The sequence below is a fragment of the Conger conger genome, chromosome 12 (genome assembly GCF_963514075.1).
Source record: "Conger conger chromosome 12, fConCon1.1, whole genome shotgun sequence".
Classification (NCBI taxonomy): domain Eukaryota; kingdom Metazoa; phylum Chordata; class Actinopteri; order Anguilliformes; family Congridae; genus Conger; species Conger conger.
In genome coordinates, this window is record NC_083771.1 from 26,778,294 (window position 1) to 26,798,233 (window position 19,940).

The 19,940-nt window shown below is 45.3% G+C and overlaps 1 protein-coding gene across 2 annotated transcripts in view; it reads left to right on the plus strand.

The window, feature by feature from the left end:
- Positions 1 to 209: 209 nt before the first annotated feature.
- The window catches only part of LOC133142367 (ral guanine nucleotide dissociation stimulator-like), a 50,167-nt gene continuing 30,436 nt past the window's right edge, over positions 210 to 19,940 (plus strand). Inside the window, exon 1 of one of the 2 annotated variants that reach the window (XM_061263537.1) lies at positions 210 to 857. In XM_061263537.1, the coding sequence (XP_061119521.1) occupies positions 831 to 857 (27 nt within the window). In that variant the 5' untranslated portion in view covers positions 210 to 830. Of the gene's footprint in view, positions 858 to 6,183; positions 6,260 to 19,940 lie in introns of those variants that run through there. The other variant, XM_061263538.1, reaches the window with a different exon arrangement.

Below are 19,940 nucleotides of genomic sequence, written 5' to 3' on the forward strand. Positions count from 1 at the left end.
CAAACAGCGCCAGTTGCTGTACGATGTGTGCGCAGAGGTCAAATCTGAACTGAACCGAGCATTCACAAAGCGCATTCCTGTCCATCTCCTTGGGAACCGACCGGAGAGAGCCTGGAATGACTGTCCCGCCCGGTAGGGGATTGCAGAGCATCCAGGAGCTCGAGACGGGGAGGAGGGGCGGCTTCGCTCCTTTCTGGGCTCTGGGAGAGGCTCCCCTTCACGCGCATCGGTCACCCGCTCGTCGGCTGCCGTCGAGAGAGCAAGACGGGGTTCCACTGAGCGCCTCTGGCAAGGGCTAAGCCGAGGGTCTCGTTTTAATCCCTAGTCGGATGTTTTTCCGTCGTATTTTTTTTCCCTTTGCTCTCTCTCGTATCCTCTGTATTATTATTTTTCATTCGGCGCTGTAAATGTCCTAGTCTGCTGCCGGCATGGTCTCAGACACGCTAATTATGGATTCGCGAGCTAACCTATTCTCCGCGGACCTGCCAGCACCTGAGGGATACCTGGAAAAGAAAAGGGCGTGACCCGGAAACACGGATCCCTCACGCCCCGAACGATAATCTGCTCTTAAATTATTGTATAAGGCTATATTTTTCCCATAAAGAGTGATACTGAAGAAGATGGAAGAGCGTCCATTATGTGCCAGGAGAGCGCTGTTATATTTATAGCACCACCACATAGAAACCATCAATTTCAGCAAGAAAATATCGACTAAAAACATTCAAAATAACGTGGCGTGATGACTGTTTTGCCACCGTGTATTTTAAGATCGACTGTGTCTGATACCCGGGGATGTATAATGTAGACGAATAGGAGAAGGAGACCCCGAGATGTGGATCCCCTCGCGAGCGGAAACGGTAACCAGTGTTTTTTTTTTCCCACATGTCCCTTTTGATCACCGCGATCAGAGATTTGTGATCCTGTATTGTCACTTTACACCACATCACATAACGCACATCATTTACTTTTCTGTTGCGGGTTTAGTGTAGTCTCTATGGAAAGTCCGTTCAGGTAGCCTAATTGCTGTATCACCTTGACATCTGTTTCAAGACTTTGGACTGCATTAAGCATTTTCGACTAATGCAGGCGACATATTTTGTGAGGAAAACAAATCGAAACGCACAACCCGCGCGTGTCGTGGCCTCAGATATTACATCTACATGGCGAGGCGGATTGTATCGTTCTTGAAATGATTTAGTGCAGGCTGTGACAACATTGTATGCATGGCGCCGTGGGTCCCTCTTCTGAAGAGGAGCATGACAGCTGTACTGCTTTGAATATTTACTTATTTTATTTTGTTACACACACCATTACATTACATCACAAAGCATTTAGCAGACGCTCCTATCCAGAGCGACGTACAACGAGATGCAGATCGAACTCGGGGACATGTGTGAAGATGACCCGACAGGACAGTACGGGTCCTAGCGTGACCATACAGATACAATTGGAAAGAATACATCAATTTACGAACTAGCATACCACGGTTGGCTGTTAGAATACCCCGAGTGCTAATACAATGCAACAATATCTATATATAAGTGCCATTTTAATCTATGGCATATACGAGGCTAATCATGGTGGTGAGGTACTTTGCTTTGGATGAGGTACAGCTTTTGCAGGTGATTTCCCGTGCGCCCATCCGTACAGCCAGAGTTTATGGCCTGTTCATAGTTTGAAATACATTTAAACCTGTCTTGGTGGTCATCTGTCCACAATGGCCATTTTTAGGTAATCCTATACTTCTCTCTGTATATCATCTCTGCATTACGTTCGCCTGCACACCACAGTCTGCAGCTGAGCTGTTGCTCTCTCACAGGAGATGTATTGATGCATATGATGGCCTCTAGTCAAAGCACTAATCTCATTTCATGAGAAGGCACCAAGACCTTTGGTGTTTCTGAGAAACACCCGATCTGTATTTTTTTAAATGTATTTATATATTTTTTTGTGAGGGGTAAGTAGCCTACTTTATCAAAAACAGCCCAAAGACCTTTGACATTTGAAAGAATATTGATAATCATTAAGGGTTGTACCCTTTTGCTTTTGTTTTTTTTCATTTCTTTTGTTTTGATTAATTCCTAACGGTGATGCCAGCTTACGTCAATGAATTGTGTCAGGCCCAATACAATACATTATCTTTGTACTTTATTTTATTTATTTATTTATTTTTTTAAGACACCCATAAAATCACTCAGCAACTATTAGTACATTGGTGTTGAAGAGCATGCTGCCATCATTGTTGTTGTATTGTAGGTAATATTCCCTACTAGCATAAAAAAGTTACTAGTATTGGATTTAAAATGGCAGCTCATGAGCCAGTTATGCTGACACTCAACAAAAAAAATCAATGAACGAAGTGATTAGAAAAGTCGATGCAGGCAAAAGTTCTCAGCAAATTGCAGAGGAAATGTGTTCGCTGTTCACAAATAGATGATATCATGAAAAGAATGAAAATAAAGTTGATGTAAACCGGAAGCATAAGGTACTGAAGGCCAATGCTTCAGGAGCGGACTCTCCAGCTCACCTCGGAAACACAGAGTTAAAGTAAGAAACGGATGGCTCGAGTCTTTCTGGCGGAGAAACAACTTAACATTTAACCTTCTTTAACCTTAAAGACTCAATCTGGTGAAGCTGGGGATGTTGACCAGAAAGCTGTACGATTCAGGAAAGCTTCCTACTCTACTCAAGGGATACTCAAGCTCAAGACCGTGTGAAAAAGTCCCCGTCACTGCCCTTCCTGTGACAAACAGGGCCAATAAGAAGTCATGGGTGGCTATCTTACTAATGGAAGAATGGCAAAAGATCTTCAACCATAAAAACTGTTTGCGAAAATCAGCAAATCCTATTGCTCATGGACGTTACATCCTATGATTCCTATGTCTAATATCAAAATCCATGTTCCACCCTCAAACACCACTGGGAATAGCCAAGCAATGAACAATCGCATCATACAAGCCTTGAAGCTGAAGTTTCGTACGAGACATTCTCAGCACCATGTAATGTGACAAAGGCTCGGCAGGAGCTGGTTTGTTGAAGCAAATCAATCTGTGACAAGCTAACAACTGCATCCAGCACACGTGGAATGAGGTTTCAGTTGCAGCAATACTGAAATGCTACTGAAGTGGTTTCCATGAATTTCTCTGTGACACCATCAAAGTAAAGACGGGAGAGGACCAGGGTAACACTCCCCTCCCACTCACCTAGCTGTCAAGAGAAAATCTTCAGTCTCAGATCTGGAGATCACCCCCTTGTTTAAGGAGCATGTGGCCACCTCTGATGTTGGTCTTGACTGAGACAAGCCTGCATCAGAACTTTGAATGTGCCTGAATGGAGATGCCGCACTCATTCGCTTCAAGGCCCTAGTGTTGGCATTTCAGGCTGCTAAGGGGACTGCCCCACCTTACATACAATCCTTAATCAATCCCTACTCCCCAGCAAGACCACTTCGGTCTGCCAGCTCTGGTCGCCTTATGGTTCCCTCTCTACGTGCACCTGGCGGTCCTCAGTGGTGGAATTACTTGCCTATCACTGTCAGGACAGCAGAATCCCTCCCCCTATTTCGACGCAGACTAAAAACACACCTTTTCAAACTGTACCTTAGTCCACCCTCCTGATCCCCCCCCCCCTTTCCGATATCCCTCTTGTCTAACCCCCCCCCCCCCCCCCCAAAAAAAAAGGCACTTACGATGACTGTGACTTTATTTAGAACAGCACTTCATGTGTATTTTACTAGTTATGGATGTGATGCCCTTAACTTGTGGAAGAACCTATGCACTTGTAAGTTGCTTTGGATTAAAAGCGTCAGCCAAATGACTAAAATGTAAAATGTACATGTTCAAAGAAGAGTCTGACAATGACGAGTGTCCTGATGACCCTGTCCTACAAACCAATGTCAGTGATCTGTCCCCCCTCCCCGGCTACACAGATGATCACAAAATTTAAGTTGCCAATGAAGTCCTCATGGAGAGCCTTGTATCAAGTGAAGAAGCCTGGTCCGATATGTATTGGAAGTCTACAAAGACTCAAAAGAAGGCTGATGACTTCAAATATTGACATAAATTTCCCCCCTTTGCTTTTTTAAACTTTCGCTTGTTTCAATATTTGTTTCATTTTTTGCTTTTGCAATTGCTATAATGTGTAGGCTTTACAGTGAAACCTGCCTTGCCAGTCACCTTTGTCTGGTGGCCACCTGTCCATGATGGCTCCTTTTTGGTACTCCCTTTCAGTTTTCTTGATCTTTTACATTACATGTCATTTGGCTGACACTTTTATTCAAAGCGACTTACAGTTGACTAGACTAAGCAGGATACAATCCTCCCCTGGAGCAATGCAGGGTTAAGGGCCCAATGGCTGTGCGGATCTTATTATGGCTACACCGGGGATCGAGCCACCGACCTTGCAGGTCCCAGTCATGTACCTTAATCACTACACTACAGGCCACATAGTTTTTTTTGTTTTTTTTACCTGTGCGTCATGGTCAACTGCACAGTGCGGTCAGCAGCCAATGCTGTTGCTCTATCTCCCAGCTTTGGTGTTTGTATCATGATCGCTAGTCAAAACAGATTTTCACAAGTCTTGGCTTATGAGAAGACACCTTAAGCTCTTTGGGGTTTCTATTATGGGCGACAGTGGCCCAGGTGGCAAGAGCAGTCATCAGGCAGTCGGAGGGTTGCCAGTTTGATCCCCTGCCCGGGCTGTGTCAAAGTGTCCCTGAGTAAGACATCTAACCCCTAAAATGCTCCTGACGAGCTGGTTGGTGCCTTGCATGGCAGCCAATCGCTGTTGGTGTGTGAGTGTGTGTCTGAATGGGTCAATGAGAAGCATCAATTGTACAGCGCTTTGGATAAAGGCGCTATATAAATTCCAACCATTTACCATTTAACCATATAAAACTTTTTTTTTTTTTCTTGAGGGATTTTTCTTGAGGGAGGCACGTTCTTGAAAGATTGGTATTGTGTCCGCAGCTTGCAAATGTTGGCTAATGTGGCTAATCGGTACACAAGACCTTTTTCCCAGAACTTGTCAGGATTTCTTTACAAACTGTACCCTGGCCATCCTGTTTTTGCAGCTAACTTGCAGCGTAGGAGGGGTCACTGACACATCTACACCAGCCTGAAGAGTGTTTGTGATCCCTCAGACAGCTGTTCAGTGGTTTTCTTCATTATGGTGAGACGTCAGCTGTTGAGGCCTTCCCTGGCCCTTTGTGATCAGTGAGCGCAGCAATGCTCTCTTTCACTTTAATGATGTTTCGACTAGTTGATACTCTCTTATACACTCAGTGAGCACTTTTAGGTATTTATTAGACTTATTTTTTTGACGTATTAGTCTTCTGCTATGTATAAAAAGTGCTGTAATTAAATCAAAATATACAGTATAAAATTCCCTTTAATAAAAGCTGAAAATATGTACTTTAACCACATGTTTGATTGCAAGTCTAAAATAGTGGAGTATAGTAAACCCAATATTAATGTCAATATCCTCAAATTGAAGCTGACAGTTTGTGCTCTGCACTTTAACCTCATATTCATTATTTGGTTCCTAATCCTTTGACTGGAGTACACAGACAAAACAAATAAAAATAAAATTGTGTCACTTAATCAAGAAACAAATGTAGCATTTAAGATATCAGATTACCACCCATAATTACATTTGTATATAAAAAAACCCAATACATGAAGTACATTAAGAATGCTTTTGAAAAGAAAAATAAATATATATAGTTGGCATTGGATATTTTTACAAGGTCCCTCAAAACATTACATTGTGCTATGTTTACTACAGATGTTAGGGGATGGGGGGTTTCTGTAGGGTGATCACCTGCACGTCACGACCATTTTTCTTTACTCCACTGGGTGGCCGCCGAGACGGGTTTCGCTGTAATGAATTGGGATATCTCTTTAAATGGATTCCTGCAGCTCTTGACACCATCTCTGTTTGTTTCCGAAGCAACGTTTCCACGTTTGGACTGAAAGGGTTGCATGTGTTTATTTTTCCTTTTAATTACACGAGTGAAATTCCGAATAACAGGGATTGATGACGTGCAACTGGATACTCCTGGTCTTCCCTTTAGATTTTGTAGTGCCATTAAAGTCTTGCTCCGATACGCCACGGCACAGGAATTCCACAATTTTTCTCTGTGAGATTTTGGCTGTTTCGCTCAACATGTGGAAAGAGGGGGTCGTAGAATTAGAACACAACACATAGAGTACGAAGAAGGAGCTATGAATCAGAGGTGATGATGATGCTGGATACACAGGTAATTTACTATAATGTCATCATGGTCTGTGTAAGTGTTGGACGCTAGGGCTGAACTCGTATTTTTTGTTTTCTTGGGTGATGTGAGCCGTTTCTCTTAGATTTCATTGGGTAAAGACCAGCGTATACTCAACATTTTCTGCCGTGGTCGTCATTTTCAAGAAGTTCGCGAAGCATGCTGCAAAAATACACTCTATGCCGTGTTACACTATGCTGCTTGAAGCATTAAGGATACAAAAATGATTCCTCGGTGTTGTGACGGTAATAACGTCAGAATCACGACGGATCCAAATGCATTAGCGTTTCCTTTACAAAACATTAGTCTGAAACCCAGAGATTCGACGTTATACAAAAGCGTTCTACGGACCTGGCACGATTCCAATTCTATTATACGGATCAAGGGCAGTGCGCTGGGGGGATGCGCGCGCTAACCGGCCGCTTTGCAATGATTTGCCCGTTGTAACTGGGGCACTGGGGTTCTCGGAAGTAGCGCCACTTCAGGGTGTGTGCGTTTATGGGTGTATTTACACGTTTTATTATTCGTTGTCGAGAAAAGATCGGCGGTGTTTCACGCAATAATATGGAACCGACAGACTGGGGCTTGGTTGGTAAATCGATCGAAGGAGAGAGGATGGTTACCTGCTGTCTTTTAAAAATATAGATATTCAGCGTAGAACGTGCACTGAAGTGGCTTTTGGTCAGATAAGCATATCGTGTATAATCTTGTGTTTTCCCCCCATTCTGACACATTTCATTATCGTCTTGTATTCGTCCCCATTGTACTCAAGTGTCCTTGGATTACCTCGCATTGCACTCCAGGCTTATTATGCAGTAGAGCATGACTGCCAGACAGACAGACAGACAGACAGACAGAGGGGTGGTCAGGGGGGGTCAGACTGACAGCCAGGATGACAGACACACAGCCTCTAGGAGAGGCAGAACACGAGACCGGCTCCCTGATTTCAGTGGTTCTGCTAAAAGGTGTGAAACCCCCCTTGAGAGGGGCAGTGCTGTTGAGGAAACACTGGTCATGTGACCCATTAGGATCCAAAGATCCTCTGGGGCACTGCCATGGCAACAGTGGATGGGGACACCCCTTTTTTTCCTTCTTGACTTTCTCCTCCTCCCTCCCATAAACAAGGTACAATAGTAAGATTTTTGTGTTAAAACATTGTTACAAGACCATTGTAAATCCCTTCCTATCGTTGAAAATGTTGACTCACCCACTGCATGTGTTTATAGTCCTTAAATTCGGGTTTCAAAATATGCAGTTGACGGGCCAGCACTCTCTACCAAAACATCATATAGCTGTACAATCATTCAAGCACATTGGTTGAAAATTGGTTCTAATTGCCACAGCCAATGGCGTTTCAACGTCAGCGTGTTCACAGAGAAGGGGGAGGGATAAACAGCGTTGTGGTTTGAAGGTGTTTGTTGCTGCAATTCCTCTCTTGACTGCTAGAAGTCCGAAATTAGCTATTGTACCTTTAAACCAGCAGTCCGAGGGTGGCTGTCGCTCAGTGCCTGTACTGATCCGGTCAGCATGCGATGATATCCCCTGTCCTGTCCACACACACAGACGTTTGAATACCCTAGACATATGCCTGTATGCTACATGTAACACTATACCCTCAAATCCATTATGCTACATTTAGCAGTATATCCTATGCTATGGCATTAGGCGCTTACTTATGACATTAAAAGATCAGTATGATTACCCTTCTTTGTCTCACCTTTGTCGGATCATACTACTGTGAGCTACTTTGGATTAGAGCATCTGTGAAATGGTTGCATGCAAATATAATCTTCCTATTTTTTGCTCTTTCAGGGCAGGTATTTTTTTGGGATGTTCCTGAGGGCACGCTGATTAACGGGCTCAGTTCAGCCTCTAGTCACCGAGTGACACACAGTTACTGTACATTGCTAAAATGTAGTGTAGTATGGTTGGCTTTCTTTATGAACAGGGGAGGTTGGATCTTTTTCAGCCCAGACTCCACAAAAAGACTTTGATGACTCCATAGTAACAAGGAGAGAAACTCCTGCACACTTTATCTCTTGCTCAGCTTTACCTTCAGATTATGATACAGTGTGAGGGAGTTTGTATCCTCTCATTATGATACATTTCTCCCCCGGGCACCTGTAATCAGGAACAGATGGTTGTTTTTCAGTTGTTATATATCTCTTTTAACTAATCTAAATTAAGTGAATGTGTAATATGTGCTTGCTTCGCATTTTGTCCATTGTAATGAATGGTTTTCTGTTAAAGCTATTCTTTAAGACCTGTGAAATGAAGACACTTAATTGTCATCAGCTGAGCAGTATACCATATAAGCTATATATAGAGGCCTTTCATTGTCAATTGTTTCACACTGAAGAAGGCTTGATGCTGAAATGTCTGTGATTAACCCTTAATTTGCTATTGCGGATGTAAGGCATCTTCGGATGGGCAGAGCCATCGTTTTTCCTTGATTATTACTTTATTTGGTGATTACACTGCCAATGAAGTCTGAGCACAGTATCATTTATGTTTTATGAAGTGATTTGAAAGAAAATACAGAACTTGCAAGCCCAAGCTCATCTGGCAGGAAGATTCAGAGTCTGGGATCCCTGGTCGCAAAGGTCCGACCACCTTTGATCTTTAGCCTGGCTTTTTACGCAACCAAAGGGCCAAAGGTCCCTGCCTGAAGATCTCTGGCTGTGTTCTGGTTCATAGGGGATCAGCACGTCAGAGATGCAAGTAGGGGCCAAACCTTGCCGAGCCCTATAATTAATTAAATAATCTTGAAAACATATTGGCAGGCACTGTAAGGAAGGCAGTATTGGGGTAATATGATGCCTTGGCCTGGCCCTGACTAACATCCTAGCTGATGCCTTCTGAACAACCTGGAGATGTGAGAGGGAAGTTTGACTAAGGCAGGAGTAGAGTGAGTTGCAGTAGTCCAAGCGAGAACAGGCAAAGGCAAGAACGACTCTCTCCAAAACACAACTGGACAAAAATAACTTAATCTTAGAAACAGTTCTCACCTGGAGAGATGACTGTGCTCTTGTCTTGCTGCTCGTTGGATATGTCATAGTCCAAATTCACCCCAAGGTTTCTGGCGTTGACTTTACACAGATGGGCTTTTCAGATGGCTAAGAATCATATTTCCAGCTTTGAGCTGGCCAAATATCTCATATGTGGATTAATTCAATTGCAAAATATTTTGGGACATCCGTCGTTTTATACCTTGGAGGCAGCTAACGAGCCAACGCTGCTGGGGTTGGATGGATTTAGCGGGAGATCCAGCTGTGTTTCATCAGCATTGCAATGAAAGGAAATGTGGTTTTCAAATGATATGTCTCAGAAAAAAACAAAAAAGCGTTAGGACCTAAAATCAAGCCATGTGGAACCCCACATGATAACTGCATGCTAACCTGGGAAGGAAGGGTTACCTAGAAGTATCAAAATGGAGAAATACCCCTCATCACCCGTCAATAGAATGTCATTTGAGGAATTTTGAGGGTAAAACATCTAAGGAGCAGGTTGATGTCTTCATCTAAGATATATTTTCAAGTGGGATAAGGAGAGAGATTGGTTGGAAACCCGTCATATTGGCAGAAGTATGATGCTTTACAGAGAGATCTCGACCAGGATGTAGATCAGTGATCGAATATTTTCATCATTGGCTTTATTTGGTTACACCATTTCTTTTACAGTTTAAAAAGTTTTTCTTAAAAAGGTTTAAACAATCACGCTCAACATTGCAAACACAAACCTGACAATAATCAATCTGTGAGCACAATGAACATCTCCCTGTCCACAAGGACGACAAAAACAAAAAACAACCAAAAAACATAACAAAAATATCTTGACCGGGTTTCTCTTTTTGAGGCTCGAAGAGCCTGTGTCCCTCCTGGGGGAGTGGACTATATAATGAGTTCTTTCCTATGGTCCTCCCCCCATTTCTCTCTTGCCAACGTCCTGTATTAAAGTCCACCACCGCTGCGTCTTGGAGGAGATTTTGAATTCTCCTCCTCAGAGTGACCAGTATATAGATTCCTTACACTTCTCTGGGAAGGGTTAAGTGCTGATGCAAACTCCATTAAGTAGGCAAATAAAATCCCAGCATGCATTGACTTGTATAAAAATGCTGGCTGGACCTGGCATTGAAAGATGGGTGACTGTTCAGGCTTGTTTTGTGGGAGTGTCAGTGACCAGGAAGGGGTCTCTGTATGTCCATTTACAATACGCAGTTGTTAAACAAGCTGCATCTGCCAGGAAAAATAAATAATGTCATAGTGATGCATGATCTGGTTGCACAGTTACATAACTGCCTGGCCCAGGAATGGCGGCTCTCTCTCTGTTTTTGTCTCTCTTTGTCTCTGCACTTTACTCAGAAAGTACTGCCCCATAAACTCCATTACTCATCCATTTCCCCATCGTCACAAGTTTCTGTGCGCATGCTCAATGTGTGTGTATGCTTGTGTACATGTGTATGCTATTTTTGTGTTTTTGCGTGTGTGTGCTTGTGTGCATGTGTATGCTATTTTTATTTGTTTGTGAGTGTGTTTGCTCTTTGTGTGTGTGTATGTGCTCCTGTGCATGCTTGTGCTGTTTTTGCGTGTTTGTGTGTGTGTGCTTTTGTTTGCACCTTGTGTATGTGTGCATATGTTGGCTCTTTGTGTGTTTGTGTGTGTGTGTGTGTGTGTGTGCTTGTGTTTGCACATTGTGTATGTGTGCATATGTTGGCTCTTTGTGTGTATGTGCATGTGTGTGTGTGTGTTTGTGTGTGTGTGCTTGTGTTTGCACATTGTGTCTGTGCGCATATGTGCTAGTGTGCATATGTTGGCTCTGTGTGTGTGCGTATGTGTGTATGTGTGTGTCTGCTGTTTTTGTGTGTGTGAGAGAGAGTGTGTATAAGAGAGAGAGAGTGTGTGTGTGTGTGTGTAGGTGTGTGTGTGTGTGTGAGAGAGAGAGAGTGTATAAGAGAGAGAGTGTGTGTGTGTGTGTGTGTGTAGGTGTGTGTGTGTGTGAGAGAGAGAGAGTGTATAAGAGAGAGAGTGTGTGTGTGTGTGTGTGAGAGAGATTACACAATGCTGTCTCTGAGTGCCGGGCTTTTGGCTCATTAGTCTTAATGCTCGTCTCGGGCAGTTTTTAGCATCTCGGGAGGCTATGTTCTGCAGCAGGGTCTGTTTTCATTTTTTCTGTCCATCTGTTTTGTTTTTATTTCACTGTAGCCTTTCTTGGACAGCGTAACTGTCCCATCTGGAAAAAAAGGCAATGCAGATTTTACTCTTAATCCTTGTTTTCCAGTAGGGGAGAAAGAATTTGAAGATTTCCCTCCCCCCTTATGATATACTGCACAACGTTTATTCAGGATACGACTTGTCCATGATGGGCTGGGCAGAAATATGTTGAAGGTGCGGCCTGTAGCGTAGTGGTTAAGGTAAATGACTGGAACCCACAAGGTTGTTGGTTCGATCCATGGTGTAGCCACAATAAGATCTGTACTGCCATTGGTCCCTTGAGCAGAAGTGGTGTGTTATAAGTCCCCATCTAATCAGCACTATTCTAAAATCAAACTTATTTTTTGATATTTTTATTTCGTGTGATGGCATCCAGTCTTGCGATGAGTGATGAGAGGCCAATCTTGAGGGGCCACACACACACACACGCACACACACACACACACACACACACACACACACACACTCGCTCACACACACACACACACACACACACACTCACACGCTCACACGCTCACACACACACACACACACACACACGCTCACGCTCACACACACACACACACGCACACACGCTCTCACGCACGCACACACACACACGCGCACACGCGCACACACACGCACACACGCACGCATGCACACACGCACACACGCACGCGCACCACACACACGCACACACGCACACACGCGCACACACGCACACACGCACACGCGCACACGCGCACACGCGCACAAGCACACACACACACACCTGGTATTTGGTTGAAAAATGGTCACAGCAACGAACACATAAGCATTATTGCAGTATCTGTCTCTTCACTATGTGATACTTGTGAGCACAAAATGTATGGCAGCTGGAAACGAAGCTTTCCCTTTTAGAAGCTGAATCATGATCCGGTCTCATATTCATGAGTTATTACTTTTCCTGGCATCGTTTCTCTCTCTGGATTCCACTGGAGTTCATAATGAGTCGAGCGGTTGTCGATAGAATCCTGATTTTGAAACTGAATGCAGTCGGGGGGTCCCCAGTACAGTACAGGATATGAATGTTAAAATCGGCGTTTGGCAGATGACTGCCGAACGACCGGCTGTTTTTGTGTTTTTGGAAGTCAGACGAGCCGTCCGATTGGAGCCCGCGGCGCCTGGGCCCGTTTCATTGGCCGTTCCTCTCTGTCCAGCTGGCTGCTTTTCTGTGTATTTGTCTGTAGCTTTTAAAGAGGGGCTTAAACATTCCTTTCTCTGGCCTCAGTGCTTGAACCCAGTGAACTCTCTCTCCCTGCTCTCTCTGTCCCTCTCTACTTGTGCTCTCTTCTTTATATGGGGTGTCTCTTTGTGATGTATTCCCGTAGCCCTTTCTAAGGCAGTGTGCATCGCTCCTCTGCGGTCATCGGGACGCGTTTCGCCCCTCGCGCTACCCCGCGGCGTCTCCTGTTTCCCCTGTAACGGCGCCTTTACCTGGCGCCGCCCGGCCTGGCCCCAGAGCGGCGCTCGATGGAGCCACGCGCTCTCTCTTCCCGTCCACGTCTCCGTCCGGCTGTGTTTGTGTTCGTTGTGCCGGGTCACGCTGCAGGCTTAATCTCCATGCTACTGCCGGTCGGAGATGGCCGTGTTCCTGTGCCCTGACCGGCTCCTGACCCTGTTTCTCTCTGTCTTACGTGGGCTGCCGTCCCAGACACGCACCTCGTGTTTCTAATTACATGCCCAAGCGGAGTGGGGAGGCCGCCTGTGGCCTGTGTCCTCTGACACAGGAAGTAAATAGGACTGCTACAGGTGCATTGTGGGTGTTTGAGTTCGTAAGGGATTTAGTCTGGATTTCTTTGGCCATGGAAAAGTAGAGGTAAAGCTTTATATGGAGAGTGGGAGAGGAGGAGGGGGAAAGGAAGACTAAGCAGTCTATTCATAAGTCTGAGTCATTACTTTAAATATGCAAGATCTGAGACAATTCCCTCACCACTCACCAAAATCTCTCTTGTCTTGTTTGTGCCTTTGTGATGTTTATTAGTCTCATATTTTTGTGCACTTCATTTTTTTTTTGGATATGGATATATGGATGTTTGGATATATCTTCAGTGACACCTGGAGGATTGCGATGCAAAAACAGCAGTCGGAAGCTTTGTTACTTCCAGTGGTCAGCAGGTGGCGCTGCAGACCACAGTTCTGGTCTGCAGCTGATTCGTCCCAGATGTTTACTCCTGTTGCTCCGGAACCGGAGCTCAAGGCCTTCAGTGTGGTGAGAAAAAACTACAAACTTACACAAAGCTAGTGTCATACTGACAGACTGAGCTGGCACAACGCTGCTGCAGCATTAGCACCATGTTTCTGCAACATTTATGCAGTTTTGCCTCAGTGTTAGCGCTGAGTTTGGCCTCTCTGTCTACAGTTCAGTATCACACCTAAATCTGTCAGATCTGAACTGCACTGCCCTCACTTGAGGAAGCAACTATCATATACATTAATATTGATTATTTATTGTCATTATTATTCCTGCACCTTTAATTCTGTTAATGAAAGGAATCTTGTAAAAAGGGCTGCCCTTGAGCAAGGCCCTTAACCCTGCATTGTCTCCTGCTTAGTCTAAAATCAACTGTACGTCGCTCTGGATAAGAGCGTCTGCCAAATGCCATTAATGTAAAAAGACACCTGTTAAATTGTTTCAGATTAATGTCCCTGAAAAAAGCACTTGCTCTGCTTCCAATATTCCCTGAGCTAAACCACCATTTTACTTTATTTGTGCGTTTGGAAACAACCCGACACCAAGTTGCTTGGAGAAATGACACATGGCACAGCCTCAACTGTACAGTGAAGAGAGATGTAGGCTGAGCTGTTAGCCGAAATATTGTGTTTTGAAAATAAAAGCGCAACATATTATTGTACTTGAGAACAACCCTCGCTAACTATTTGGGTGTGGATACACAATAACTTTGTTTGTATTGGTACTTTAGTGAATCACTCCGGAATATGTCCCTGCTGGTCTGAGCAGCTGTTGTGCAACACGCAGCATGAGCTGTTCTCCGTAGTCCTTCTTATTGGGCCTACCCCGCAGAGTTCTGGACTGGAATGAGCAAGGGCAGTGTTCTTCTTCGTCAAAGAACATTCTGTAGCAGAGCGGTGTCACTCCATGATTTATTTCCGTGTTCCTTTTCCAGAATGTTCTCCCGTTAGCATGTGTGTCCCTTCCTCTCTCTCTCCAGCCTGCAGACTGCACCCTGCTCTGCACCCTGCTCTGTACCCTGCTCCGCACCCTGCTCCGCATCCTGCTCTGCACCCTGCCCTGTTCCCCTGCCCTGTTCCCCTGCCCTGTTCCCCTGCCCTGTTCCCCTGCCCTGTTCCCCTGCCCTGCCCCCTGCCCTGTTCCCCTGCCCTGTTCCCCTGCCCTGCACCCTGCCCTGTTCCCCTGCCCTGTTCCCCTGCCCTGTTCCCCTGCCCTGTCCCCTGCCCTGTTCCCCTGCCCTGTTCCCCTGCCCTGCACCCTGCCCTGTTCCCCTGCCCTGCACCCTGCCCTGTTCCCCTGCCCTGTTCCCTTGCCCTGTTCCCTTGCCCTGTCCCCTGCCCTGTTCCCCTGCCCTGCCCTGTTCCCCTGCCCTGCACCCTGCCCTGTCCCCTGCCCTGTCCCCCTGCCCTGTCCCCCTGCCCTGTCCCCCTGCCCTGTCCCCCTGCCCTGTCCCCTACTCTGTCCCCTCTGTCTGTGGTCTATGTTGGTGTCTGCTGTGAAGCTCCTGCCTGGGGGGTCAGGCTAGCGTGCCAGGCCTTCAACCCACAACCGAAGTAACGGTTAAACCCGGACCTGTCCAAATCACGTGACCCCCCCACTTCCTGTTTCGATGTCTGAGAGCCTTGGCGCCGTCCTGCTAGGATCGGCCGAGATCGATCACAGTGGGATGGGCTGCGTTCGTCTTTTTATAAGACGTTATGTGTTTTTTACTGCTGTCGTTTTTCTGTCTGGGTGCAGACAGAAATATGGTCTTATTATGTTTTTGTGTGATGGCCTGGAACATTCTGTACAAATATAATTGGTTGAGCTGGCCTGGGCCAAAATGAGGTTGGGGGGGACACATAGAAGTACTTGTTGTCCCCAAATTATTTCTAGATTTCGGCACAAACAATATAATTTGTCCACAAAAAAGGCGCGAAGGCAGCTTAAATTTCCTGTGGAAAATACTGAACTCAAATGTTTCTTCATCAAAAAGTGTTTCTCCATTTTCCAGGCTAGAGTGCCACTTCCGTCTTGAATGTGTACGTGCGTGTGTGTGTGTGTGTGTGTGTGTGTGTGTGTGTGTGTGTGTGTGGGTGTGGGTGTGCGTGGGCGTGTGCATGTGTGTGTTTGTGTCTTTGTATGTGTGAGTGTGTGTGTGTGTGTGTGTGTGTGTATGAGTGTATGAGTGTGTGTGTGTGTGTGTGTGTGGGTATGTGTGTTTGTGTGTGTGTGTGTGTGTGTGTGTGTGGGTATGTGTGTTTGTGTGTGTGTGTGGGTATGTGTGTGTGTGTGTGTGTGTGTTTGTGGGTATGTGTGTTTGTGTGTGTGTGTGTGTGTGTGTGTGAGTGTATGAGTGTGTGTGTGTGTGGTCCGTATCAGTAATCCCTGCCATAGGGTTATGTGACTTCCAGGAAGTGGTTCAGTTATCACTGGGCATACAGCCCTGTGGCTGTCCCTGCTTCCTGTCACATTTCAGCCCAAACGTTCAGGAAGCTGTCAGTCCCGTTCTGTGCTTCCCCTGGTTCTGTCTCTCTCTCCTTCCCTCCGTCTCTCTCTCCCTCTCTTTCTCCCTTTCTTTATTTCTTCTTTCATCACTTTCCTCTCTCTCTGTCTTCTGTCCTGCCAGTGGAAGTCCTGGCGGGGGTTTTGCATATTTATGATACTCTCACCTCACAATGCATGAGTATGAAGAATGGCAAGATGGCCGCAGGATGAGCTCAGAGATCATTAGTGGCAAATCTCAGAATCTGTTCTGTGAGCTGATTGGACACACAGTCCTCTGAGAGTTTGTGTCTGAATTTGTTGGATGTGATCGAATGCGTGATGTCACTCCACGTGTTGTAAATTGTTATTGTTATTCACACATCTGTTTGGATTGCGCTGTGATGATAAACAGCCACCCTGTTTTCAGGCCAGCCTGCTGATCGATACTGTAGAACTTGTTTTATTTTCACTCTTGAATTTCGAAGGCGAAAGGCCATATTTGGGGTTTTTTCATTTTGCTTTGGAAAGCTCTGTGCTCTGGTTGTAAAAGATACAGTGAGCTTCATTTTATCTGTTGTTTCCGCCTTCTCTTTTAAGCCAATGTCTTGGACTTTATCACATGAATGCACACACAACACACACACACACAGAAACACTCAAACACACACACACAAACACACATTCACCATTTACACATGCACATACACTCACAACAAAAACACAGAGAGCAGTGCTTCTCCTGAATGCTTCATGCTTAATGCTTACTGCTGTGTCCTCAGTTACTTCAGTACTTCATATTACACTGAAGTATCGGATGAAGCTAGGCTAATGGCTGAACTAAGAATGTGGAGTCCATGAACAAACGCTTGTCCGTGAAGGACGTAACTGCCAAACATTTGAGAAGATCAGCTGGACCAATGACAGGCAGAGCAAAAGAGGCAGGTAGAGTGAAAGAGGGAGGGGATGACAGAGCGAAAGAATGCTCGGGGTATCAATTATCACGTTTTGGGCTTCAACTGTGGCAGAGAATGTACAAAGAATGGGGCGTGTGTTTGTGTGCGGAGAGAGTAGCATAGTGTAAAGTAAATTAATGTGTGTGTGTATACTTGCGTGAGTGTTTGCATGTGTATGCATGCCTGTGTTTGTGTCTGTGTGTGTGTGTGTGTGTGTGCATGTGTGTGTCTATATGTGTTTGTGTGCGTGTGTGTAGAGATGATAAATGCTGGCCTGCAGTGGCATGTTTAAGGATTTTACCGTGCCTGTAGTAAATGGGGAGGAGCCAGTGACTCTTAAACACACCCTTCTCTTGTGCTGCTTCAGAGAAAAACAGAAAGAAGAGTGGAAGAGAAGAGGTAGAGAGAGCAGGTAAAAGAAAGTGTGCAGAAGAGTAAAAGAGAGAGAGAGCAGTGTATTGGTGGATCAGGGTGCTGCAGGTCTGTTCACACTCACACTAGCCCAGCAGCAGTAGTAGTGCCGCAGCACGTACGTAGCGGTATTAGTGTAGCAACAATAGCATTGCAGCGCTAGCGTAGCAACAGAAGTTTTGCTCGCAGCGCTATCTTAGCAGCGTTAGCGCAGCTGCTGTCGCGTAGCGCGAGTCTGCCCATGCTGCAGGCAGCAGGGTGAGAGGCAGACGCTGTGCTCTGGTCTCCTGGGGCTCCTCTCTCTGACCTGCGGCAGTGAGTATGGGGACCAAGCCCTGGTTCAGTCTCCACAGAGCCCTGGCACTGCCAGTCAACATGTGCATGCTGGACTTCCCCATCTCTGTGCTGGAGGACCTGGTAGGCAAAACCTCCCCTAACTGAGTCTGTCTGTGTATGTGTGTCTCACTTGAGTCTGTGTCTGTGTGTCTGACCTGAGTCTGTATGTGTGCCTCACCTGAGTCTGTCTGTCTGTCTCAGGTGAGTCTACCCAGTCTATCTCTGAGTACCAGGTTGTTTCAGCTGGTTGGTTAGTTTATCATGTGTGTTTCTGTGTGCGTGTGTGTGTGTGTGTGTGTTTGTATAGGTGTGCGTGTGCGTGTGCGCGTGTGTGTGTGTGTGTGTGTGTGTATATATGTATTCATGTGTGTGTGTATATTTGTGGCCAGTAATGCCTCACCCTGTGATGGGGATTCATTCATCCTGATATGAAATCCACCAGTTCAGAATTTGATTCCAGAAGGTGAGATCTGTCCATACACTAGAACAGAGCTTTAGCAGATAAGCCTCCCAACAGCTCCTGCGTTCCTGAGAGACCTGGAGAATTAGCGCTGAGTCTCTAATGTTGGGCTGTGACACCGGTCTACTCACACTGAGCTCAGCTTGGGGCTAAGATCAGTTTTATCCCAGGACTGAGTGAGTGTTCATTTTCTGGGTAAGCCCCAGAAATATCCCCAATCCCAGTGCCAGAATAGCCAGTGGTTTGGAAGTACCTGTGTGAACAAAGGATAAGCTAGCTCTGTGTTATCTGTATCCTGGGGCTACAGTGCAGTATGGAAATGTCTCTTGTGGGCTCTTTTATCTCAGTCACACATTACGCGGGTGTTAATGAAGTCAGAGCTCAAGATTGGATTATGTTGGAGGCACCCAGAACTAGAACAATTCTGGGCAATACCGCTTTTAGCGCATTTTCACCTTATATGTAGAATAAATGTCAGAATGTACTAGAATGTGTATGTTAGATTGCCTTACCCCGATCGAGTCCTTCAAGAAACATTATTATTATTATTATTATTAACATTATTATTATTATATCAAGGACATTATTCCCTGTTTTATGTCCTTTTTATGTTTTTTTATTTATTTCATTATTTTATCCCTATATTTAGCATGGTGTATGTGAATTCCTTGGATCTAAACTGTAAATTTTGTTTTTGTAAAACTGTCACTTTAAATGTCTCGGTAGACTCAGTAGAATGTTTCTATCTATCTAAGTCTTGGGTTATTACAATTATTATGGCACATTCCTTTGCACCCAGCTCCACAAGGCTCAACCACCCCCTCTAGTGGCCAGACATGCACTCACCGTTGCCTCTGGTGTAGGAAGCGTGTCGTTATTGACTGGTGCTCCACAATATATGGTGTAATTACTAAAGTCGATGGAACTAGACTAGTTTAGGTGATTGCCTTTTGATCTTCACTCGAGGATATTCCTGCTCAGCTCTTTTCAAATTTTCTAATTAAATGGCAAATAAGATTGTAGAATATAGCAGAATGAACACCCCAGCAAGTAAGAACCGATTGGGCCGCCTTTGGTGACCAGCATTTTAGCAATCCGCACTTGACTGGCCCTTCACTGGTTGGCTGATGGCTACCCTGTTAGCAGGCTGGCATGTACTGTGTTTGCAGGCTGGGCTGTACCATGTTTGCAGGCTGGGTTAACATGGTACACCCCATGTTTGTGCTTAGTGATGCATTTATGTTTTGTTTGTATATTAATTATATGAATGTATGGTTGTCATTTGTGCTAGAAGCAAATGTGGTGAAGGAAGATTCCCATATGTGTATTGAATGTTGCAACTTTATATTCACATTGTGCCCTGAAGGGCATTTTCCTTTTCTGCAAACACCTTTCTCTGTCTGTAGTGAGAAAGAGAGGTCTGCTTGGTCCTGTGGGTTAGTGTTGGATGGGAGCAGCAGCTGCAGATGTAGCTCCTCCATCACTGCTCTTCTTAAAGGAAAACCTGCTCTCCCGGGCAACAAGTATGATGTCATGCACTTGGGACCGCTGGTTGCTATGGGAATAGTGATATTTGAGTCTGAAATGGCCGCGGAAGAATCGGAGGGAGCGGGTGATT